General features: G+C 42.3%; 1 protein-coding gene across 2 annotated transcripts in view; it reads left to right on the top strand.

Moving 5' to 3' along the window:
* Positions 1–240: 240 nt before the first annotated feature.
* NPR3 (natriuretic peptide receptor 3) overlaps positions 241–26,767 on the top strand; it is a 73,615-nt gene continuing 47,088 nt past the window's right edge. Inside the window, exons 1-3 of one of the 2 annotated variants that reach the window (XM_019737286.3) lie at positions 241–1,489; positions 10,631–10,753; positions 24,880–25,046. In XM_019737286.3, coding sequence (XP_019592845.1) covers positions 682–1,489; positions 10,631–10,753; positions 24,880–25,046 — 1,098 coding nt within the window. In that variant the 5' untranslated portion in view covers positions 241–681. The remainder of the gene's footprint in view (positions 1,490–10,630; positions 10,754–24,879; positions 25,047–26,767) is intronic. The other variant, XM_019737285.3, reaches the window with a different exon arrangement.

The raw sequence follows: 26,767 nt of genomic DNA on the forward strand, positions 1-26,767 counted from the left end.
GCGGACGTGGGCGACTGCGGCTTTAAGGAAGAGGTTGAGAGCTGGAGGGGAGTGGGGGTTAGGGAAAGGGGAGTGGTGGGAAGGGAAGGGGTGCGGGGAGGAGCCCTGATGTAAGAATGTTAATGAGAGGCTCCCCCAGCCCAACCCCCCACTACTCCCCACCCCCACCTTCCCCACCCGCTGGAAATACAAGGCCGGCCTCGGCGCGCCTTGTGTGGTAACACGCTCCGCCGCTGCCACGCTATTTAAACGCTGGTTATGGATCCAGGAACCGGCGCGAATCAATGAGATCAAACGCGAAGGAGATGCACCGTCAATTACAAGCACTTGGACAAGTCTAACTTTTTTTTTCTTTTACAAATATGCTTTCAAAAGCAACCTTAGCAACGCCCAAATAGAAGCCACTCTAAGCAAAATAGTATATATAAAGGGAGGGCGAATATATATATATTTATAATAAGTATATATATGTATAAATATATTACAGGCGTACAGGTTTACACCCGGTGAACTTTTTCTTATTTTTCTTTCTCTCTCTTTTTTTTTTAAACGAGTGACATTGCAAAGAAGGACTCTTCCTCTCTATCTTTTGGCGAGTCAGTGAAGGGGTATTCTGTTTTCTTAGAGCGCCCAAGGGGGCGCAGGGACCTCGGAGAGAAGAGTGGGGAGGAAAGAGGAAGGATGGGTGGGGGGCAGAGGGCGAGTCGGCAGCGAGGGCCGGCGCTTTCCTGCGGCACGATGCTGTCCTTGCTCACTTTCTCCGTGTTCGTCCTGCTCAGCTGGGTGTCGGTAGCCGGCAGCACGGGTGGAGGTGGCAGCGGAGGCGAGGGCCTGGGCGGCGAGCGCCGGGAGAGAGAGGCGCTGCCGCCACAGAAGATCGAGGTGCTGGTGCTATTGCCCCAGGACGACTCGTACCTGTTCTCCCTGGCCCGGGTGCGGCCGGCCATCGAATACGCGCTGCGCAGCATTGAGGGCAACCGGACCGGGCAGCGTCTTCTGCTACCCGGCACTCGCTTCCAGGTGGCCTATGAAGATTCAGACTGCGGTAACCGTGCACTCTTCAGCCTGGTGGACCGCGTGGCAGCGGCGCGGGGCGCCAAGCCGGACCTCATACTGGGGCCGGTGTGCGAGTACGCCGCGGCGCCGGTGGCCCGGCTTGCGTCGCACTGGGACCTGCCCATGCTATCCGCCGGGGCACTGGCCGCCGGCTTCCAGCACAAGGACACGGAGTACTCGCACCTCACGCGCGTATCCCCCGCGTACGCCAAGATGGGCGAGATGATGCTCGCCTTGTTCCGCCACCACCAGTGGAGCCGCGCCACGCTGCTTTACAGCGACGATAAGCTGGAGCGGAACTGCTACTTCACCCTCGAGGGCGTCCACGAGGTCTTCCAGGAGGAGGGCTTGCACACGTCCGCCTACAGCTTCGATGAGACCAAAGACTTAGACACGGACGACATCGTGCGCTACATCCAGACCAGTGAGCGAGGTGAGCAAGCGCGTGCCCCAGGCCCCCGCGGTAGCCCAACCACTCCCACCCCCCCGGCTTTCCCTACACACCCATCCGCTCCTCTGTGGACCCCACTATCCCCTGCGGCACTAAGGACTAGGGGAGGGCGCACTTTCGGGAACGAGCTGTCTGGCAGCTACAACCTTTAATCAGCACCCATCGCGGTCGCGGGGTGTACGTAGAGGGTCCGGGGAAGGTGGTGCAGCCTGGGGGAGGGGCGTCTGAGCTCGCAGCTCCCGCGTGCCCAGGTCCGACAGGTGCTGTCAAACTGCCTAGGTTTTTCCTTCCTCCCTTCCCCTTCGCCAGCGCCTGGCTGGTGATTAGGGGCGTACTCCCGGTGCCTTGCTCCAACCAGGGTTTGAGACGTGCAGAGGCCAAAAGAACTTGTCACCCAGTTCTTTTCGGACCTGCACCCCTTTCTGGGCTGAAGCGTCTGAAGACGCTCTAAAGCCCGCACACCGCCACATGGCTAGCTCAGGTCTCCGGGTTTCCCCGCTGCTCCTTCCACAGACCCCAGCTTTCTTTTAAAAACTCATTTATCGCCCTTCTCATTCCTTCCACGGCCCCTCCAGACCCTTATAAACGAGCTTATGTGGTTTCCACCAAAAATGCCTCTCTGTGTCTGGACTCAGGCGACACTCACTTCCCCCGGCGCGTTGGGCATCGCGGTCTCTAAAGCACCCGCAGCGAGGCTTTGCGGGCGCGCGCGCTGGAGAAGTGAGCGCTGAACCTCCTTTCCATGTGTTTCCCGCCCCCGCCCCTACAGTTTTCTTCGCGGGTCTGTGGGGGTTTGAATAAGCACCAAACTGGACGAAGAGCTCAAGATTGAGGATGGTGGCTATGGCTACAGGGAGCGGGTGGTCGTGGATACGCAATCGCGAAAGCCCCCAATGTGGCTCATTTTACAGTAGAGTACAGCGGAAAGGCTGGCTGAGATCCCAGCATAACGCATTTCCCTCCCTCCTGGTGTCAGGTTTGGGGTGCACAGCGCTGGGGGAATCCCGCCTCTGTTCCCGCTAGGCGCGCACGCGCCTGGATTCTTAGTGGTGCAATCCCAGTAAAGCTCCCCACGACCCAACGCCGGGAGACCCAAGGGGAGAGGGGCTGAGCCAGGCGCCAGGCTAGTCCACGACTTGGTACCGCCCGGCACCCGAGACAGAGCAACCGGAGGCTGGAGGTCTCAGGAACAGGTGAGAGTGGGCCGAGGAGCCTCAGAGAATGGGGCTGCGGCCACCTTCCCAACGTGGCCATCTCCGACTCACAGCGAGCGCACTCTTTAGAGCGAGGAGGAGGGAGGTGTTGACAGTGGGGGTGCATAGCCAAGTTTTGAGCGTTCGAACTCCAAGCTGTCTGCGCCGAATCCCTAAGCAGGCGGGGCGCGGGCTTTGCGGATTATGAAAAAGGGCACTTGTATTCAACGGCTGCGAACTCGTCACGCCCGGTGGAGAAACCCACTTCTACTTCTCTCCACACTCCCAGTCCGCAGCTTACTGCAGACCCCTGTAGACCGCAGGCTGCACTGGTCCCCGATTCCTGAGTCTTCAGCTCTCAGCTTTCGAGGGCCGGGAGCTAGGAGTTGGAGACGTTCCAGGGCGCGCTAGGGTTGGAGGTGGGTCCCCCTATCCGTGAGATCCAAGTTTTGCCAACGCGTCTGTGCTGCCATTGCCCTGAAGGTCTTAACACCGGCAGTGACCCCTGCGCACGTGGCCTGGGATTCATGGCGGAGGGGATGTCAGCCCAGATGCAGGCAGATCGCGGCCACTGGGCCCCTCAGCCTCACAAGGGTAGTTGAAGCCAGGGGTCAGGGAGGGCGTCAGTGCCCTGGAGGACCTGGGGGCTTCAGAGTGCTTGGGCTACCGTCTGCTACTGCTGATTATTTTTTAATTCCAAAAGCCTCGTAGATGTCTATTTTCCTGTTTTTTTTTTTTTTTTCTCTTCCAAGTTTGAATTCCGTGGTGAACGTTTGCTCGGCTGAATCGTATATTTTACAGGTGATAAGGTTACCATTCTTACTGTAAAATATATTTTCAGCAGTGACTTGGCAGCTGTTCAGAAATACAAAATAGTTTCTCCCCTATTAGACTCTCCATCCCCGAAATTCCCTACTCTCAGGAGGGAAAGTTGCTTGATAACAAAGCTCTGTCTGGGGATCTTTTACCTTTTGCGAATCACAATTACTTTACCACAAGCAGTTAAAGAGTTAACTAGGGGTTCAGTGGAGTTTGACTTCCGGAGAGCCTGTCCTGGCTCAGCCTTTCATTGATGGGGGAGCTTGGGTGGCTTCCAAACCTCTGTACCTCAGGCTCCTCAGGTAAAGTGGGGGTTAGTGAGGGCCCCCCATCTTGGGGATGCTGGGAGGATTAAAGGAGCTGAAACAGTGCCAGGCTCATACTAAGTGCTCAGTAAACATGAGGTTTTATTAGAGTTGTTATTATTTTATACATAGGATGATAATCACCTTTACTAGAAGGTGAGGCTATGCCCTGGGCAAAGAACCCTGGAGTGAGAAGCAGATATTCTGGATTTGGCGTCTCCACTAAGGAGGTGCTCTAGGCAAGTCACTTACCTTTTCTGAGGCAGAATTTTCTCCTCTGTGAAACAGGGAGGGCCCATGAGAATCAGGCCTCTAAATTGATGTTCCTTGGTCCCGATTTGTGCTCACTCAAGTGTAAAAATGTAACTGGTCTTGTTTTTGTCTTTGAAAATCCCATATTAAACATCGTAGAACTAGAGAGTTCCCCCCCTCTTATGGAGATAACATTTTTAGCACTTTTTTGGGACTTAAGTTCATCTTTAAAAATCAGATCACAAAGGTTTGAATCTCTTAAAGGGTAAAAACTGACAATGCCATTGTCTTAAATAGCAGTATGACTAAAATTTCATTGGACTATGTGCTGTACTGTAAAAAGAAAAACTAAGGGATATTAATTATTCTTTCATTTTAGAGATTTACCATTGAAGTGAATAATTAAAATTTTTTTCTCATGTCTTTAGCCAACATATAATACCACTGACATACACATACATGAGTATATATATTATTAAAAAAAGATCTTTATTTAAAGCTGATTCAATTATACAGTCAACTACTGCCCTTAACATTCTACACTCAATGATAAATTTATTTTTAAGAAGACATGTTTAAAAATAAATATTTTTTCAAGCAGTAAAAGCCAGTAGTTGTTTTGTCTATATATCTGATAAGATACAGAACCAGAAGTATTATACACACAAACATTTTTGTATGAAGAACTGTAGTTTTATCCCATTAGTTGTTAATATGTTATTAATCTGGGACTCCAATAACTACTGTAGAGATAACAGTATTTAATCAGTACCAGAGTCATTTATTTTTAGAATTAGGCTGGGGTAAATGACCAAGTGGTTGATCAGCAGAATTTTTAAGCAAAGAACCCATGCCAAGTATAAAATAACTAACACACAACAGGGGAAAAAGAAGCATTGTAAGGCTGCTGTGTGGACATTCTGTGAGCCTTTGGAGTAGGTGGAGATTTGTGAACAACAAAAATAAAGGTACAATCTCTATTTTGCAAATGAAACCAATTGCTGTGTAATGAGAGGGTTAAAAAAATTAGAAAATTACACAAATCTTATTAGGAACAAGAGTTTCCTGTCTCCTACACCCCATTTCTCACTTCCCAGAGGCAACTATTTTCAACTCTAGTAGCTGTTTCTGTGTTTGACTTTGTACCTCTAAATAAAATGTTACTTTTGACTTTTCTCAGTTTCAGGTTTTGTCCCTTACCATCCCAGTGGAAGATTAGGATTTAGTTACCTCCTACTATCTGTTAATCACACACTCAAGCCTTCCTTGCAGTCATCCTTCCAATATTGTTGTGCTAAAATTATTGGTTAGATCAGTAGTATTCAGTATCTACATTATTATTACCCTTTTAAATGCTATTGTAGCTGAGCCATATAGGCTACTAAAATGACATTTCCTTTCTTGCCCTATTTGTTTTCCTTGGGGTTTTAAAAAAAAGTCTATTTTTGTTTGTTTCCTTAGTTTCCTATGGACTTATAACTACCAATTCTCTATTTTAAGTCTCCTGAGCTGCTCCAGTTTAGTTATTTTTTTTTTCAAATTAAAGTTTATTGGGGTGACAATTGTTAGTAAAGTTACATAGATATCAGGTGTACAATTCTGTATTACATCATCTATAGATCACATTTTGTGTTCACCACCCAGAGTCAGTTCTCCTTCCATCACCATATATTTGATCCCCCTTACCCTCATCTACCACCCCCTCCCCCCTTACCCTCTGGTAACCACTAAACTATTGTCTGTGTCTATGATTTTTTGTTTCTCATTTGTTTGTCTTGTTTAGTTATTTTCTAAACATGCTGCACAGTTGTCACTCTGGGTTCTTTTAACATCCTCTTCCAACTCCCATCACCGCTCTCTCTGGCTGGATCCCTGTGTGTTCTTCTGTCACGTTTTATATTCTTGTTTTGGTGGAGCATTTCCTCCAGGAGCTTTCTGAGAAAGGATGGATGAGGGGTAAAGTTCGAGCCCTATCATCACTGAAAATTTCTTCACCCTACGGTTAAACGTAATTACAGAATTATAGGTTGGAAATTATTTTCCCTCACAATTTGAAGGATTGTCTTTTAAATTCCGATGCTGCTATGAGGAAGCTTAGATTGATTTAGCTTCTTTACCTATTGTTTGTTGTATTTTCTTTTTCCTGGAAATTTTTAGAGCATTTTTGCTGCTCCCGAATGTTTTAACATTTCATTATGATCTACTTTCATGCCAGTATTTTGCCTTATGCATTTGAGGGTATTGAAGGGTAGGCCTCTTCAATCCAGAAATTCATGTTTCTTACTTCTGGGAAAATTTCTTAAATTATTTCTTTGATAATTTTATCCCCTTCATTTTCTCTTCCTAGAATTTGTTTTATTTGGATGTTAGATCACCTGGACTGATACCCTACTTTTTTTTTCCTTTTCACCTATTTACCATATGTCTTTAAAAACAAATTTCTCTTGCTTAGCTATTTCTTTGATTACTCCCAAAGTGACTATTGAGTTTTGGTTTTTCATTTCTGTTATCATATTTTAAATTTGCAGCACATGGCCCATCTTGCTTTGCTCCCATGCAGTAGCATCCTGTCCCCCTTCTAAGTTTAGTTAAATGGAAGATGGATGCACGAGTCCGATGGAGAATATAAAAATATCTTTTTTATTATTGACAAAACTTTTTGGAGAACATGGATTTAGATCTGCTGCCAAAATGGCTGCTTGTTATTACTTTCTCTCAGAATTAGATAGGGTCCTTCACTAAATCACAGATAGTGCTGTTCAGCTGCAGAGACCCTCTGGAACAGGCCCCTTACCACTTGACAAAAGTCACCCATCATGTGTGCAAGTGGACACATATCAAAGAGGAAGGAAGGGCTGAGTCCAGTGTGCCAAAGTTTTAATTCCAGGCTCACTGATCAGACAAGTCACTTCTTTTCCTCCAGGAGTGGGGGAAGAGGGGCAAATGAAGGCACTTTCAGAGATGAGGAGTGTCACCCTGTTAGAGTTCACTCTCAGTGGAAACCTGAAACTGGGGAAAGGTATGCATGCCCCACAACTCAGGTATGCTACCTGGAATGTTTTTGGTTTTCTGAATTGACTTCTGTAGCCAACGCTTTGCACTTCTTTCTGCATTCTTACAGTGATGCAAGAATGTGCTGCAGTAGTGAGAAACTTCTTACAGAAGACACTGTAGAAATCAGGTAGAGGAAGATAACATAGGACATTGCAAGGTCTTTGGCAAGTTGGAGAAAATAGAGCAGAATGATGAAAAGTCTATCCAGAAACTTAAAATCACACCATCACTCCCCCATTTAAAAATTTTAACAATTTGACCAAAAAATTAGTATTTACATTTTTAGGTATACTTAAATACAACAGAAACTGTCTTAACTGACCTCCACTTACGCAGCTTTCAAGATTAGCCGAGGGTCTCTTTTTCTCTGTAAATCTTATTGACTGTTGGTGAGTACTGGCAGCTAATACACTTCTGAGTATGCCGGCACACTTCTCACACTTGTCCATGTACTTTCCAAGAGCTGTCCCCAAATCTGTTTATGCCAGTTATGCTTATTATTTTAAGTAAGTAATTTAAATAATTATGTAAACTGATGAGACATGAGTAGGAAGAGAAAGCTATTTTAGTGAAAATATTTTAACGTTCTGATAGATTGTATAAAGGCAAGTTGCTAAACGTACTTGCTGTTGAAGTAGGCTTGAATGAAACAACCATAAGAGATTAGGGAATATCCTGCAAATCTACAAGGATTCTGCCCAATGACTGATTTGCCAGAATCTTTAAGTACTTGCTCCAACTTAAACTGGATGATAATGTGCATTGTGGGTTTGTTTTATGCAAGAAAAATAATACCCTGCCCATGAAGTTGGAAGTTAGAGGTTCTTTTTGAGAGTTAAACCACATGGTCAACACAATGGATGAGATCTAAAATACTCGAAGTTTGATCAGTTAGACACAATGCCACTTGGGTCACTCTTGCTCAGTCCAAGTAGGTACTAACATTTAAACCCCCTTCTGTTTCCATCAGAAGGGGTTGGTCTTGATGGTGATAGGGATAGAGAGAAGGAAATGGGCCAGGACTGTAAAAATAGAAAAATAAGTGATAGAGAAGCCAGTATTGGGCAGAGCCCAGCCAGGACTTAGGGAAGCTTATGCTCTGGCCTGAGGACCCAGACTGTTTGGCCCTAGGCCAGGCATATATCTCTTAGATGGACACTTAGAGTTATCAAGCGCTGATGCCTTTGGATGCCTAAATCCTCCAACTGACCTCCCTGGTTCTGATTTCATCCTCACTAACATCCCACTACTTATAATTTTGCTCCCCAGTTAGCACACCTAGGTAAGTGTTGACACAGATACGTTCATGACCATTGTGGTCCTCCTTGAAGTTAAGTAATCTGCATTTCAGATTATCTAAAGATATCTGAGTTAGGTTATTGGGACTTTGTCTTCAAGTATTGACTCTATTCTTTACGTACTGACAGAATCAGATTCGCGCCTTGGGGTTTAGAGGCAGACTTCAGACTATGACTAATTGATCAAAAATGAGCAGGGTTGTCTAGTGGACAGTTTGCCCGAGCCTACTGGACTCTCTTGGAGATGCCCACTCTTGCAATCCACACTTTTTAAACTTGTGCAGCCTTAGCCCCTTATTGGCTGTTTTGTGGGACACCTTGGATCTTTTTCTTCACTTAAGGGGCTAGAATTGAATCAGAGCTAAAACAAAGGTCTAAGTCATAATGAGTCATGAGGAATTTCTTCGAAAGCTTTCTTACTGAGGCATCTTGGAATTTGATTATGTCTCTTAAATATATAACTATTAATATTTCCAGGTACAAACAACACCTACTTCCCCAGTTATAGCTGTTTAGGAGTTTTGTATTGTTTAAAAAACTCGTTCTCCAGAGCTGTTAGCCTGTACACTGAGCCCCCTTGCAGTAAGAAATGTCAGAGTCATGATCTAACACTCTGAATGAACGTTGCAGTCAACGAAATATCAACAAGCGTCTAACCCTCTGTGCAGGTTGCCAAGGCAGCTTTGGCACAGCCTGAAGTTTGTTTTACGTCTTTCAGCACCCATGCTTTTACAAAGAACATACACATCTTTGTGTGCTGGCATGCGTGGTGATAACGCTGCTACGGCACCCAGCTCTCCAGTTCTCTCCTCTCCTCTGTGTATGCAGCAAAACACAGTGGTGCCCATCATGAGGACCAAGGGTCAGCAACAGTGATCAAATTAACTGGGTAATGGCCAGGTCTCCACTTCACGCTAGCCTGTTGTAGCTCTTAATGAGGCAGGCAACACTATTCCGGAGAGGCTTAAAGCCTCTCGAATCTGACAGTGTGGGAATAAACTGAGACAATATTGGGAGAGACCTGAAATCTTGTTAACTATTTCCTATATATGATGACACAACTTGAGAAAAATGTTCCAAAATTCGAGCAGCCGAAAGCCTGTACCACTCACTGCATCCTTTCATTTGCCAAATGAAGGTTCTCCCTAAAACCATTCAGTTTGTGTTTTTCAGGAAAATGTATTTACCATGCTAATAAGTATAAAAAACAGTTGGCATTCCTCGCTATCTTATATTGGGCAAATATGGTGATTCATTTGAAATAATTTTTGGAAACAATTTTACATTTTTGGAAAAGATGTAAGAAAGTATTAAAAAAATCTGTTATAGACTTCACCCAGATTTTTACCAATTGTTAATATTTTGCCACGTACACTTTATCGTCCCAAATCTCTCCCTCCCTTGCCCCTCCACTTCTTTCCTCATCCTTTCCCCCATCCAAATACGTACACATATACATCAGACACAAATATTACTATGTTTTTATGAATTACTTGAGAGTAAGTACAGCCATTGTGCTCCTTTACCTCTAAATATTTGACTGTTTCCTAAGAACAAGGACATTCACTTACATATCCACAGTAGAATTATGAAAATGTAAGAACTTTAACACAAATGCATACTATTATCTAATTTTCAGAACTTATTCAAATTTCTCCAGTTGTCACAATAATGCCTTTTTATAGCAAAACTTTTATTATTATTTTTTTAAGGTCCAGGATCCAATGCAGGATCACACCTTGCATTTAGTTTTCTGTTCCTTTACATGTCTAGAACAGTCTTCATTAGTCTAGAACATTCTTCATCCTTTGTTTTTCATGAAATTTGCCATTTTAAAGAGCATAGGCCAACTCTTCTACAGACTGTCCCCCAAGCGAGGCTTGTGGCATTTCCTCCTGCTTAGATCCAGGTTGCCCATTTTCATGGTTTTGGTCCTGGGTGTGTTACATCAGGGGGCTTTAGAGTCTGTTCCCATGGTTGGTGACATTGGCTTCCATCCCTTGCATGGTTGCGGTGGCATCTGCTAGGTTTCTTCACTGTAAAGTTGTCATTCGTTCCCTTTGTAATTAATACGGAATTTGTGAGGAGGTAACTTTAGGACTAGGTAAGTAGCCCGTTCTTTGCGAGACGCCCCCCAGTGGTTTCAGTGTCCTCGCTGTGCTCTGCGGAGCGCCTCTCACGCGTTTGTTCTTCCCTCCGCAGTGGTGATCATGTGTGCGAGCGGCGACACCATCCGCGGCATCATGCTGGCCGCGCACCGGCACGGGATGACCAGCGGAGACTACGCCTTCTTCAACATCGAGCTTTTCAACAGTTCTTCCTACGGTAACTCTGCGTCCAGTTTCCCCTCCCGCTACCAGGGTGTCAGAAAGGGGTTGTGAGAAAGAACCAGTTATGGGAGTTACGTCAACAGATTTGATTTCCGTAAATGAGATATTAGAAATTTGTGATTCTGAACACTCCCAGGTCTCAATCTTTTCTTCTCTGAGAACTCAAATAGAACCAAAAGATACCATTGTACCTGTGATGCCAAGGGACTTATCTCCACGTGATCATAAATCCAGGCCCTAAAGACCCCTCCCCAGTGCGTTTCCAACTGCAGGTTGCCACCATGATGGACTGTTGGAATAATTTTAGTGAGATTTGGAGCAGACTACAACATATTAATGTAATAGAATAGAACATGTCAAAGTGTGTCACGTGTAGCATATGTATTGTTTCATAAAACTTTTATCTTAGTAATATGATTGTATGTGTGTATATATTTATGCATATTACACATGTAATGGGCAGCAATGTGAAATAAATAAAATAACCGTCACTGTAAACTAAGGTAAGATATTTTGAAAGTCACTGTTCGCAGCCCCCCTTCATTTCAGTTTATTGCCCCTTAAGCTTCTCCCATATAGAAGTTCAGATGCCATCAACATATATGATTAAAAGCATTTAATTTCTTAAAATGGATCTGGGGAAGTTCCCAGGGTTCCTGTGATGGAGGGTGTTTCAAGAGGTCATCAAGATCACAGGTACAAAACATTTTTCTCAAATGTGGTTTGGGCTCTCTCTGCAGTAGACACTGTCAGGCTATGTATGGAACACTTTCTCAGATACTACACTTTGGCGGTTAGGGCAACTGTAGGTGTGCATGTCACAAGTGGCATGTTTATGCTGAGCTCCACTTCCTAGTTCTTGCTGTTGAGACATATTTAGACAGACTCTAAACCTTACAACGTATACCTCAGTTTCCTGCTCTGTTATCCTGGCTTATTTAAACAATAGATCACTGTGCATAAACAGATAGTAAAACACACTACTCATGGGGGTAAGGAATAGTCGATGAAACAAAAGTAGCCACTGCTTCCTTGTAGTGGATAAAATGTGAGATTTGAGGCTTGCAGGATAAACACTCAGTGTTTTCCTTTTTGCTGCCATGATCGTCTTTCCCCTCTCTTTTCACAAGCAGAGTGGTAGTTTCATTCCTTGACCGAAGATCAGAATGTAATTATGTTATTGGCTGCAATACTGAGTTTGTTGAGATAGTGGTAGAGACTGGTGAAAATGAAAAACATTTATTCTGAATTTTGCAATTTGCAACCATAGAATTTGGAGACAATGCATGTGAATGCACATTATAAATGGGCAAGTGCAATACAAATATTAGGTACTGGAATTCCTTTCATCCACAGATAAAGCTTGTTTTCCTTTCCCTGGTCATTATAGTACATGAGTATTATAGGAAATTTGAGAAACATAGACAAGCACAGGGAAGAAAATAAGTTACCATAACTCTATCACCAAGATAAAGGTACATTTATAATATTCAGAAGTGTGTACATCTTGTCTATTTTATAATATATATATTTACAAAAAATATTTTTTAATAAAATGATCGTACTGTTTACAGTTTGTCTACATATAGTATTTTATAATGCTGATATGCCGTCCTTGCCCAGTCTCTTATTTTTAAATATTTATGTGGTTCCCAGCTTTTTGCTATAAGAACAATGCTATATTGTGTTGCACACACACGCACAAAATATATATGCTGTAAGATAAATTTCTAGAAGTAGTACTTCTGGGTCAAAGGTTATATGCATTTAAATTTTGAGAGATACTGCCAAGTTGTCCTCTAGAGAGGTTTACCAATTTACACTTTTGCAACAGTGTATGAGACTGATTTCCTACATCTTTGTCAACCTTGCATCATCTAACTTTTAAATTATTATATTTATTTGAATTTCTTTTCATGTTCAATAAGCAAAGTTTTGCATTTTTCCTCACTTGAATTCTGCACCATTCTTGTTGAGTTCATTCTTAGATGTTTTGTGTTTTCTGGTTGTTGTTAAGATCGTGATCTTTTCCCATTTGCATTTCGTAATTGTAGTTGTTATATAGAAAAGCTGTGAGTTGTGTTAATTTATTTTTCAAGAATTCTTAAATTAAATCCTCTGTTCCAATAGTTTTTATATCATTTTCAAATAGTAAGTTTTCTTTTTATTTTGATAGTTGAACAGCTGTATTTCCTTTTTCTTTTTTTATTGCATTGGCAAGAGTCTCTAGCATAATATTATATAACAAATGGTAATAATTTAATTTCTGACTTTGTCTCAAAGTAGATATTTAAAAAAATTTTAAAAAGATTTTTATTAAAATATAGCTAACATACAATATTATGTTAATTTCTGATATACATCTTAGTTATTCAACAGTACCCACTTAGCACTACAGAGTTATTTTTACATTATTGATTATATTCCTTATGCTAAAGAAGTGATCACCATGATAAGTCCAGCAACCATCTGACATTGTACTACGCTATCACAATATTATTGATCTTCCCCCCCTTTTAAAAATTTTCAATTAGAGTTGACATTAATATTATTTTACATTAGTTTCAAGAGTATAGCATAGTGGTTAGATATTTATATAATTTAGGAAGTGATCTCCCTGACTAGTACTACCTAGCACTATATAGAGTTACTATCATATTATTGATTATATTCCCTATACCTTACATCCCTATGACTGTTTTGTAATTGCCAATTTGTATTTCTGAATCCCTTCACCTTTATCACTCTGCCTCCCACCCCTTCCCATCTTTCACCCTAATAGAGCTAATACCCATCTGACACCATACATAGTTATTACAATATTATTGACTATATTTCTTGTGCTATACCCCACATCCCCATGACTACTGTATAACAAGCAATTTGTACTTAGTCCCTTCCCCTTTTCACACACTCCCAACCCTCCTCCCATCTGGCAACCATCAAAATGTTCTCTGTATCTATGAGTTTGTTTCTGTTTCATTTGTTTATTTTGTTCTCTAGATTCCACTTATAAATGAAATCATATGACAGTTGTCTTTTGATGTCTGACTTATTACACTCAGCACAGTACCCTCTAGGTCCACCCATGTTGTTGCAGGTGGCAAGATTTCTTTCTCTTTTGTGGCTGAATAATATTCCATTGTATATACAAATATGTACCTCTGCTTTATTCATTCATCATTCAGGGACACAAGGTTGCCTTAATACTTTGGCTTATGTAAATAATGCTGCAATGAACATATGGATGAGCATGTCCCCTTGAAGTATTTTGGGTTTGTTCAGATAAATACCCAGAAGTGGGATTAATAGGTCTTTCTTTGTTTCTTGTTATAGTCTTTGTTTTAAAGTCTATTTTGTATGATATAAGTATTACTACCCCCAACTTATTGTTTGTTTGTTTTTCCATTATCATGAAATATCTTTTTCAATCCCTTTATTTTCAGTCTGTATGTGTCTTTTGATCTGAAGTGTGTCTCTTGTAGGCAGCATATGTAAGGGTCTTGTTTTTTTATTCATTCAGCTCCCACCCCCATCTTTTGATTGGAGCATTTAATCCATTTCCATTGAAAGTAATTGTTGATAGGTATGTAGTTATTGCCATTTTATTATTCATATTTTTTATTTTTTTTATCTTAAAGAAGTTCCTCTAAGATTTCTTGTAATGCTAGTTTGGTGGTGATGAACACCTTTAGCTTTTTCTTGTCTGGGAAGCTCTTTATCTGTCCTTCAATTCTAAATGATAGCTTTGCTGTAGAGTGATCTTGGTTGTAGGTCCTTGCTTTACATCACTTTGACTATTTCCTTCCAGTCCCTTCTGGCCTGCAAAGTTTCTGTTGAGAAATCAGCTGATAGTCTTATGGGGGCTCTCCTGTAGGTAACTAACTGCTTTTCTCTTGCTGCTTTTAAGATTCTCTCTTTGTCTTTAATCTTTGGCAGTTTAATTATGATGTGTCTTGGTGTGGGTCAATTTGGGTTCATCTTGTTTGGGACCCTCTGTGCTTCCTGGGCTTGTATATCTATTTCTTTCCCAGGTTAGGGAAGTTTTCTGTCATTGTTTCTTCAAATAGATTTTCCATTCCTCGCTCTCTCCCTTCTCCTTCTGGTACCCTTATAATGTGAATGTTGGTATACTTGATGTTGTCCCAGAGGCCCCTTAAACTCTCTTCAAGTTTTTGGATTCTTTTTTCTTTTTGCTGTTCTGATAGGGTGTTTTCTGCTGTCTTATTTTCTACATTGCTGGTTTGATCCTTTGCTTCATTTAATCTACTATTGATTCCCTGTAATGTATTCTTCGTTTCCATTATTGTATTCTTCGTTTCTGACTGGTTCTTTTTTGTGTTTTCTATCTCCATTTGTATGTTTTCTATCTCTTTGTTGAATTCTCCCTGAGATCACTGAGCATCCTTATAACCGGTGTTTGGAACTCTGTGTTTGGTAGGTTTCTTGTCTCCATTTTGTTTAGTTCTTTATCTGGAGCTTTGTTCTGTTCTTTTATTTGGGACGTGTTTCTTTGTCTCCCCATTTTGGCTGCCTCCCTGTGTTTGTTCCTATGTATTAGGTAGGGCAGCTATGTCTCCTGGTCTTAGTACAGTGGCCTTATGTAGTAGGTGTGCTGCGGGACTCCGTGGTGCAGTCCTCATAGTCTCTTGAGCTGTCACTCCAGATGTGTTCCTCGTGTGGGTTGTGTGTGCCCTCCTCTTGTAATTGAGCCTTGATTGCTATTTGCACATCAATGGGAAGGATTGGCCTTCAGGCTCATTGGTTGTGAGGATTGGCTATGATTACAGTGGAGGAATTGTGGTGCAGGGAATGATTCTACAGAGCAGGGTCTGACTCAGCAGGGCTCTGGTGCCTGCCTAATCTGCCCCTTGGGTGTATCGTTCTTGGAGGCAGCTGGGTGATGCTCCAGCTCCTTTTGAAGCTGGCCACTGGGGGCGCTAGTCCCAGGACCGCCTTGGAGGGGATCTGCTGCATGTCAAGTTCAGCTGCAGCCTGTGCCCTACTGGGACCACCTGGCAGGAGCCACAAAGAAATCCACAGATGGGTGTCACCCATGCCGTGCTTGGAAGTGCCTCAAGAGGCCAAACTACAAACCAAGGCTGGCTGTCACTAATACTGAGCTTAGGGCTGCTCAGCCAGAGAAACAGGACATGCTCAAGCCAGATGCTGCTTTTCTGGGTTCTGCGAACCTTTGAGAGACCCTAGAAAATCTGCAGCATGAGCTAAGGCAGGTGGCTTGTATGAAAAAGCCACTGGAAGAGGCTTGAGTGTGCCCAAAAGTTGCCCAAAAGGGCAGGGTCTTGAATCACCAGGGTGTGGCGAATGAATGGCATTAGCCAGCACAATGGAGACTCAGATATGGCGGCTGCCTGCATCTACACGCAGGGAAGGGGGAGGGCTCAACAAAAAAGCAGTGGCCACCGCCAGCTCCCCTATCCAGGAGAAACTGCCCTCCAGCCCCCATCCCAAGCCAGACAACTCAGTTTCCCACCATATGTCCCTGCTGCCTTTCCAGCTGCTGCCCCAGCGCTGGAGCTCAGAGCCAGTAATCCTGTTGGTGGGTAAGTCTGTGCATAATCCTTTTAAGAGAAGCACCTGGGACAGAGTAATACAATCTCTGCTGGTTTTCACAACCCAAAATTATGGGGACGTCTCTCCCTGGCGCTGGAATGCTGGGCTGGGGTGGGGCTGGGACCTCTTGCTCCTTTGGGGGCGGGGAGCAGGGTAGACCTCCACAGCTGATATCCCTTCCAATTTTTAATAGTCACATATGAGTGTGGGACCAGCCTGTTCCACGTTGCTGCCCCTCCTACTAGTCTCGGGGTGACTTCTTTTGCATGTCCTTAGTTGTAGGGCTTTGGTTCAGCAAGATTTTAACTGATTCTCAAAGATAGTTTTTTTTTGTAGTTTAGTTGTAATTTTGATGTGGTTGTACGAGAAGATAAGCAAAGTGTTTACCTACTGCACCAACTTGACCAGACCTCAAAGTAAATATTAAAGTATCCTTTTATTCCTAGTTTATTAGTGTGGTTTTAAAAATCAAAAATTGGTGATGAATGTTGTCAAATACAGTAGACCTACAGTTTTAATAAATTTCCTAATATTGAGCCATTATAGTGTTCTTGGAACTAAGTATACTTTGTCATGATGATTTTTTATTTATTTATTTATTAAATTTATTGGGGTGACAATTGTTAGTAAAATTACATAGATTTCAGGTGTACAATTCTGTATTACATCATCTATAAATCCCATTGTGTGTTCACCACCCAGAGTCAGTTCTCCTTCCATCACCATGTATTGGATCCCCCTTAATGACGATTTTTTTAAAGATGCATTTCTGATTTTAAGTTGTTAATATATTTTTTAAGGATTTTTTGAATTCATATTCATGAGTGAGATTGGACAGTAGTTTTCTTTTTTCTTTTCTTTCTTTTTTTTTTAAAGGTTTTATTGGGGAAGTGAACAGGACTTTATTGGGGAACAGTGTGTACTTCCAGGACTTTTTTCCAAGTCAAGTTGTTGTCCTTTCAGTCTTAGTTGTGGAGGGTGCAGCTCAGCTCCAGGTCCAGTTGCCATTGCTAGTTGCAGGGGGCACAGCCCACCATCCCTTGCAGGAGTCGAAACCAGCGACCTTGTGGTTGAGAGGACGCGCTCCAACCAACTGAGCCATCCGGAGCTCAGCGGCAGCTCAGCTCAAGGTGCCGTGTTCAGTCTTAGTTGCAGGGGGTGCTGCCCACCATCCCTTGCGGGACTCGAGGAATTGAACTGGCAACCTTGTGGTTGAGAGCCCACTGACCCATGTGGGAATCGAACCAGCAGCCTTCAGAGTTAAGAGCATGGAGCTCTAACTGCCTGAGCCACCGGGCCGGCCCTGGACAGTAGTTTTCTTGCCTTTAGGTGGTATCGCCAGATCTTAACATCAGGTTAATATTAGTTTTATAAAATTAATTGGGACACTTTCCATTTTTTATGCTCTAAAACAGTTTATATACCATAAGAATATTTCCTGAAAGATGGAAACAATTTCACTCTCTATATGCACCTAATTTCTTTTTAGAGGTAATTTTTGGAAACCTTAAAAAAATTTATTTTTGAAATAATTTTAGATTTACAAAAAACTTTCGAAAATAATATAAATTTCATGCATATCTTTTACAGAGCATAGATTCCTCTGTGCTAACAATTTAAATGACCATAATACAATGATCAAAATAAGGAAATTAAAAGTAGTACAATACTACCAACGAAACTACAGGCCTTATTTGAAATTTACCACCTTTCCTCCTCATATATATATATTTTTTTGGTTCCAGGATCCAATTCATTTAGCTGCTATATCTTCTTAATTTCCTCCAATCTGTGACAGTTCTTCAATCTTTCCTTGTCTTTTATGACCTGACACTTATGATGAGTCTGTTATTTTGTAGAATGTCTCTCAATTTGGATTTATCTGGTGTTTTTACATGACAAGATTGAGTTTATACATTTTATTTTTTTTGGGTAAGGATATTACAAAAGTGATGTGTCTTCACTGCATAATATCAGTGCATAAGAAGTCATATCTATATCTATATATATAATATCTATCTATATATATGTATATGTATACAAGTATACTCACACACATATGACTTATTGTCGGTGATTTTGGGACTTTTAAAACTAATGTTTCTGAGTTCAATTTTTGGACTTCTTGAAAATTTAATTACATATTTATACAGTGTGCTTTTATACAACCTACAAAATATCCGTGATGTTTCTGATTAGAGTCCCCTTTCTTTTCCCTTTTACAGCCTGTGCTCAGGTTTTGAGCTCAGGTGTTAGTCTGCTTGAGAGGCTGTGCCACGCAGTAGCTCGTGGCAAATTGACCTAATCTTGTCCTCCCTTACAAGCCTTAGTTTCCTCTCATGATAATAATAGCATTTAGTATTTACCTCATGGCATCAGACTGAGTAATAAATGAGGTGATATATGTGAGATATATAGCAAACTTCTTGAATATTTAATAAACGTTAGTTATACTTATTATTAATCTTGGTTTACTTTGACCATTACACATCACACTTTAAAAATAAGTTCAAAAAATAAAAATAAGTTAAATCTGTATGTTTTTCTGTGGTGTAGTTTTATAGATTGATATAAGCCCTACATTGTTACCAAATTAACCAACTTTTATCTAATACATCCTAACGACCTTGGAGCAGTGGGAATTACATCTGCATGCAAATAACCAAGGATCCCAACAATAGTGATTTAAATAAATGTAGAAGTTTATTCTCTTACCTGTAAGAAGTCCAGAGTGAGTAGTTCAGGGCAGGGATGGTGGCTTCAAATGTCATCAGGGAACAAAGCTTCTTCTGTTTTCCTGCTCCCATCCTTAAGATCACAAAATGGCGGCTACGCCTCCAGTGGTGGTGTCATAATTCTAGACAAGACAAAGGGAGGAAGATGAAAGGCAAAAAGAGATCCTCTCAGTTGACTTAATTCTGTTTGAAGAGCTCTCTGGAAGCCCCACTTGGTAACTTCTGCTTACATGTCAGTGCCTACTCCTAGTTGCGAGGGAAACCAGGAAACGTTTGCTGGAGTTACTGCTACCCCACATCAACTTGGGGATCTGTTACTCAGGAAGAAGGGAGAATGGGTGCAGGGAGTACACTGTCCATGTTTGCCACAGACCCTGGAGCACCTCTCCTCCTCAGAGTAGAAGCAGTAAACAGAATCCTATGCCAGGCAGAGTGACCTCAAGGAAGGTTCTGGCGTCCATCATTAGTGAAGGGTATTTTCTGAGATTTTGTGCCTGAAGAAACAGATGTATGTTCATGAAAAGTTCTTCAACATCCTTGTCATCTTGTGCTTCCTCACACCAATCTCTATACCCATTCTAGAAAAAGGCTCTATTTTCATTCTTACTTGATATTTGATTAAAAAAAAACAACCACAAACCATATTGATCGTGTTTCTATATTTACTGATTGTTTGGTTTTGGTGAGCACTCAAAAATAATCTCAGATCTGCCAAAATTATATCGTTACATGAGTTCAGAATATATTATGGTGGAATTCAAGGGATGGAAAATAAGATTGAAAAGATAGGTTTAAAAATATCTAGAGAGAAGATGATACGTATTGCCCTGGAGAGCCTTCTCATTCATATTGTCTTCTGAGGATGTAAGTTAGGTGGAAAGTCATTTGGGCAAATCCATCTGGTGCTGTTAAGATTATTGTAGAGCTTTGCTGCCTTCCTGAGAATTCAGAGGAAACTAATTAGGGTAGGGATGGAAGTATAGTAGAGTTAGGCGATGTACATAAATTATTTGACTTGCTAAAAGTGGAAAAATAGCAGAAAAACTGAGGTGGGATTAGGTTTACTATGTTTTGCTATAAAAGTTATATATGCACATTAAAGTCAGTTTGGGAAAATGAGAAAAGGAAAATGAGACGCAACCTTTCAACTGTAAGAGTTGTTAAATCACATTTAGACACTTCCTTTTCCGATCTTTCATCCTTTGTTACTTTTGCTTTTGACATTTTTGTCATCCCACTGCAATTGCCGTTTTAAATCTTGCATCACCTCAAACTCTGATGAAATGTGTATGCAGCAGGCACGACAGGAGCGTTGGGACTCTGGCTTGCATTTGCATCCTGCTTCTGTTGTTTATTAGCTAAATGACTTTAGGCACATTAACCTCGTGAGCCTCAGTTTACTCATCTGTGAGATGGGGAGCATACTTAAATCTACCTTGTAGAATTTTTATGAGGATTAAACAGTGAAATGCTACAGGCAAAGCTGTTCACAATGGCATTCCCCAGTAAGTGGTGCTGTTTTTACTGGTGGGAGTAAATGCACCAGCCTACATCATGGCATGCATGTAACACCTAGACATTTGGAGAGGCAAGGAGGCCAATGTGTTTCTCTCACTTACATGGCTGCCAGAGGTTAAGAGACATACATAGCGCTATGCAACCAGCCCAGGGAAACCTCAGGCATTCATTTCTTGGATGTATTCTGTGATGTCTCAGCTAGTCATTCAGCCCACATTTATTGAAGGCCTACTATGTGCTGGGTCCTTGGTAAGTACTGAGACCTACAGTTGTCGCACTGTAGGTACCAACCCTTACCAGGGCCAGCTCCCTGGCCACAGGATTGCTGAGCACAGGGCTTGGTGCTGAGCAGGTTATTTCGTCTTTCACAAATATTCTGTATTCTTCTCACTCTAAATGCAAACTTGGGACCCTATGATGTTTAAAACAACAAAACAGAATAAAGCAAAGCAAATTCACTTTCCCTTATTACTGTTACTGAACAACTGTTAAGGATCATCTTCTCTGTCTTACTTTCCACTAGCAGACTTCTTTCTCCTCTTTTTCATCCCTTTTTCGGGACCACTGTAAGAATATGATCTTAGTGCCCACCACTCCTCTGAAAGTGCTGTCCTTAAGGTCTCCAGTGACCTCATTACCAAGGTACATTAGCCTTACCTCCGACCATACCTATAAAACAGTGATGTCCAGTGGAACTTTCTGCAATGCTGGTTGTGTTCTGTTCTGTGTTGAAATGTGGCAAGTGCACTTGGGAAATTGAATTTTTAGTTTTATTTAATTTTACTGAATTTAAATGTAAAGAGTCACACACATGGCTAGTGGCTACTATATTAGACAGCATAGCTCTAGAGCACTGAATGTTGTTCCCACCCATGTTTTTCTGGAAATCCTGTTTTTCTTAGCTTTCATGTCACAGCATTCTTCTGGTCCTCTGTTAGCTCCTCTGTCTCCTCTTACTCCTTCTGCCCACTAAAAACACCACCCCCAAAGTGCCTGTGCTCAACCCTTCTCCCTTCTCTGCACTCTCTTATCCAGTGCAGTTAGTCCCTGGGTTCTAACTATAAGCCATATGGAAATGACATTCAACACTCTCTTGAGCCTTCACTCCTCTTTCTGGCTTTAAACCAGCATTTCCAACCCCAGCCTAGTGTTGCCACTTGGGCATTCTGTAGTCAGTCACCTTGGACTGACCATGACCCTAAATGAAATCATAATTTCCACGTCCACCTAACCCCTCCTCCTCCATCTGGCTCTGTTCTTTTCTCTAATGACAACCCGCTTTCCTTTCCTCTTTGCATCTTTGGTGATGCACCTCTCTCTCTGTTGTCCCTCATTCCGTAACTCTTGTAGAGTCTTGAGATTCCTCTTGCATAGTCCTTTACTTTCATTCTCAAGGGCTCTCCATCTTTTTATGATTATAAAAGCAATAAATATTTATTATTGAAAATTTCCTAGATTCAGAAACACACACACACACACACACGCACACACACACACATACGCACACCCAAAAAGGACAAAAAAAAGAAAGAAAAGAAAAGGAAACGTGCCATGATTCTAACCAGGCAGTGAACCATGTTTAATTTTGGGGGGTATGACTTCCCACTTTTAACCTCTCGTAACCTCTTGCCTGGATTACTATGGCTGTGAACCCTCAGTGTCTCCCCACTCTAATCCACTGCTATTTCCCAAGGCATGATTCTGATCATGTCATTCCTCTGTTCCACTCATAAATCTCCACAGGCACCCAGTTGTCTACTGAATTAAATTTGTCCCTACTGATGGGGCGTCATGCCAAGCCGACCTCTGCTTTCCTAGCACTCAACAGCCCCATATGGGAGATGTTACTGACACATTACAACGAGAAACACAAAAGGAGGAAGTCATAGTATCAGTTATGTTTATAGATAGATACCTATTTATTTTGGCTTCAATTTATTAAGTACTGTTGTTTGCATTCTTTTTTCTAGAAAACAAAACTCCAAAGTTATTATCTTTTAGATTGCGGTAGACAAGTTTACTGTACTGGATTTCACTTTTTCAAAATAAAAAACCCCCGAATTTTTCCCATTTTAGTAACAGAGATAGTTACTGTTTCCAGTTGTGTGTATGTTTTCTAATTACACAGCATAACACCCGATAGGGTTAAGTATTTCCTGTCTTATGCCCCTGGAGATAACTGTTTCCCAGAGCTGAGAGCCTCTGACCCTCTTTGTCTAAGACACATCACTCCTGCTAAGTCTTGAGCGCTTGAGTCAATTAAAAATGAATCAATAAGTATTGATTGCATGCCTATAAGAAATGGGTTCCTCCACAGAAGATGTTCTAGACATTCTTCGACTTTGGGGTCTTCCTGGCAAATGGATTGGGCCCCTTCACAAAGGCCACGTTGTCTGGTTCGAGCACCCAGCTGGGTTTACCCTGGCTGAGGCAGTGACACGCTGCTCACGGGCTCTCATGCTGTGGTCTCCTCGGTGTTTGGGAGGTTTCATATGGGAGGAGGAGGACTTTGTCAAGTTTTGTTCGGTGGCTTGAAATTTAATCTTGTGCTCACTGAGAACAGATCTAGCCCTTAATGAATTCTGTCCTCAGCTCTGTCTTATTTATCTTTTAACAGCTCCCTGGCACATAGTAAGCAATTAATAAACAGTTGCTATTATTAGGAATATGATTATACAGAGGCCTCCACAAACAAATTCTTTGTCTCTGCCTTTTCTCATGCTCCAGACCGAGGTTCCCAGCTGCCTACTGGATGTCATACACATTTTCACCTTGGCCCGTGCTGTGGGCTCTGGCAAGCATACTTTCCCATCCTCCTCTCCTCCTAGTCACACGTTTAGGACCAGGCTGATGCTGCCTCCTCACACGAAACCTTCCCTCATTGCATCTGGTAGCCTCTTCCTCTACACTCTGCATTGTTTCTTTGTCTCCCCAAACTCCTCCCCCCACAGTAAGCTAACTGTTACCCTGTAATCACCTCAGTTGTCTGCGTGTCCGTCTTTAAGTCCCTCTCTAGAAGGTGGTGGGGACTGTTTAAGACACTTGTGATATCGACTGTGATGTCCATCCAGACCTTTGGACATAGTTCAGTGAATCCGTGTTTGTCTGACTTAAGCTGTAATAGAAATTCCAAGGCCTCCAGCTCTTTGCTGAACGTTTTCTGTAAGAGTAGAGCGAGTGCCATGGAGCCCTGGTCTTACTCTCCAGAACCGTCCTCACTGCTTGGCTGCCAGCCTTCCACTGTCTGACGTGGACTGGGGGCTCAGCTCGAACAAATGACTTTGGTGTTGAACTCCAGAGGTTGAATTCCTTGTATTTCCAGAGATCTCCAGGGATCATAATGATAATTCATAGAAACAGTATCTTATTGTCAGAAGGTAGAGGTCCACATTTCCTTTTGGGGCCCTGCAGGTCATGTGTTTTCTCAGAAATGAAATAATAAAGAGAAGAGTAATGATTCTTATCCACATAATTTGCCTTTGCTTTTGTGACAGGGAGCAGTGGGGTACCCAGCTTCTCAATGGCTTGGTTTCCTCATCTGTTAAATAGAGAGGATAATTGTACCCCTGCCACAGGGTTCTGTGCGGATTAAGTGAATTTCTACTTATAAAGTGCTCAATAAATAGAGCTTTTATTATATATTGGATCAATAAATGTTAGTCATTTTCATTTTATCACTACTGATGCATGACGAACATTGTCCAATAAATAATTCTTATGATGTTGCCAGCACTAGAGAGATACACGCCCTCACGTCCACCCAAGCTACTTCTCATCCTGAAGAGATCCAGAAATATTTCAAGAAGTATCAATAATCTCCAACTTTTTTGTTTTAACAGTGCCAACTTTGTCACACTTGTGCATATGCATTGTCATACACAGCCACTCCCACCTCTCCACACCTACATAACATCAGCAACATGTTTGACTGCCACAGTTGACTGTCGGTATTAAAGGCGAAGTGTGAATGAGAAGGAAGAAAGCTTACTGCTTACTCCTGCAGTGCTGCAGTTCTTGGGGGCTGAAAATTACCGTCACATGGTTATTATAAGGCAATTAACTCCACACTGCTTTTCTTTTTCTCCCACATTTCCAAGGAACACATGTCCAAAGGGCCTTCTCCTCTTTTGAGGATCGTGACATTGTTACATTACACCCAAGTGCAAAACTATGACAATACCTCTTATCCTGGCTGCCAAGAATAACAGGTAGAGACACATGGCAGTTGAAAAGGGAGAATGGCCCCTTTATGGTGACTGGCTTGGAATTATAAATATTTTTATTTCTCCCGTAGGAGATGGCTCGTGGAAGAGAGGAGACAAACACGACTTTGAAGCTAAGCAGGCGTACTCATCCCTCCAAACAATCACTCTACTGAGGACAGTGAAACCTGAGTTTGAGAAGTTTTCCATGGAGGTGAAAAGTTCTGTTGAGAAACAAGGACTCAATGAGGAGGATTACGTAAGTGCTTGATTATGAGCCTAGACCTTTAGCATTCTGAAAACATTCTAATTAAATCAGAGGTGACAAAGTGTCCCATTCTGAACCATTCAGAAATTCCTAGGTTCATGTCTGAATGTCACTAAGCTTTCTGTGTGTGTGTTTTTTTCTGGCCAGTTTCCCTCCCTCCCTCCCCCCACCACACCCCCATCACCCCCACCCTTCACTTAACGCTTTTCCAACTGCTGTAGGAAGGAAAATTGCTTTTTGTGGGTACTTGTGGTAACGCTGAGCAGATGTCTGTAGACTTCCATCACTTATTCGGCTAGGAGCGTGTTGGGGGAGAAGATGGATGAAAGAATGCCAAAGTTTTGTATACCTAATTTTTCCAAAGCTTGGTGGCAGAAGATATTTTGGGTTTTAGAGGGCTCTTTCTTTTGGCAGTTGGTCTTAGCTTTATGGCCAGTCTGCTTCTCTCTTGTGGCAGTGTCATTGCCCCCTTTGGTTGCGAGCTGTTTCCTACTCAGGGATTTCAAAGCTTCCCACTCAATTAGTGCTCCTGTTACTGATGCATTTCCCAAGAGTGGACCCGAGTCAGAAGGTTAGTCCAGGCGAAAGATTAAACAGAGGGACTCATCTAATTAGTGGCACCGACAGCAGCTGACTACACCTGACTTGGTGCCATTGTTTTGCTGTCTCTGGCACACTTTGCTATATGGTCCCTCAAACCTCCGTGTCCCTCTGGTAACCCCTTTTTCAGAGGAGGATGAGCAGTGGGCCCCTCAGGCTGGTTGGGTAGGTGTGTTGGTTTTCAAAACTGTTCACTCCACAGCATCCAGAGCAGAATAGGAGCACCTTCTTAATGATAGATATATGGCTTGGATAGTCCCTGCCCACGGGGGATAACGACCAATTTCACAAGAGATGGTCGCTTCCAAACGGGCCTCTCCCAGTTTCTTTATTTGAAATACTGCGGGTACAGGCACTGACCTCCAACAGACCTACATTCAGAGCCTGGGCCTAGCACTTCCCAGTGTGATCAGGGGCAAATTACTTAGTCTCCTTGATCCAAATTACTCCCCTGTGTGCTAACTATGGATGGTGTTGGGTGGTTACTAGATTTATCGGGGTGATAGATGGGAGGAGGTTTGGGGGGCAGGGTGAAAAAGGTGAAGGTTTACAAATTGGTAGTTACAAAATAGGCATGGGGGTATAAAGTAAAGCATAGGGAAGGTAGTCGATGATGTGGCAATGACTTGTACATATAGTGCCAGGTGGGTACTAGACTCGTCGGGGGACCACTTCTTAAATTATATGAATGTCTAACCACTGTGCTGTACACCTGAAATTAATATGAAATAATAGTGAATGTCAAAATAAAAAACAAACAAAACAAACACACAAAACAATTACTCTGCCCTGCGATTATAAATAATCTGTCTGAAGCATTAAGCATAAGTTGGGACTCAATGGAAGATGCCTCTTTATACCATTGTTACAATAATATACCTGTCTTTATAGGAATTTGCTATTAAATGACATAGAAAGGATCCTATAAACATATTTATTAGCATATTAAATGTTATATGTATATTATACACACATAATTTAAAATACCATTTGACTTTCTAAATCAGCATTGTCCAGTAGATATGCAATGTGAGCCACAAGTGAGCTACATACGTAATTTAACATTTTCTAGTTGCCACGTTTAAAAAGCTTAAAATAACCAGGTGAAATTA

This window comes from Rhinolophus sinicus, chromosome 3 (genome assembly GCF_057876585.1).
Source record: "Rhinolophus sinicus isolate RSI-liver-muscle chromosome 3, RSI-T2T, whole genome shotgun sequence".
Classification (NCBI taxonomy): Eukaryota; Metazoa; Chordata; class Mammalia; order Chiroptera; family Rhinolophidae; genus Rhinolophus; species Rhinolophus sinicus.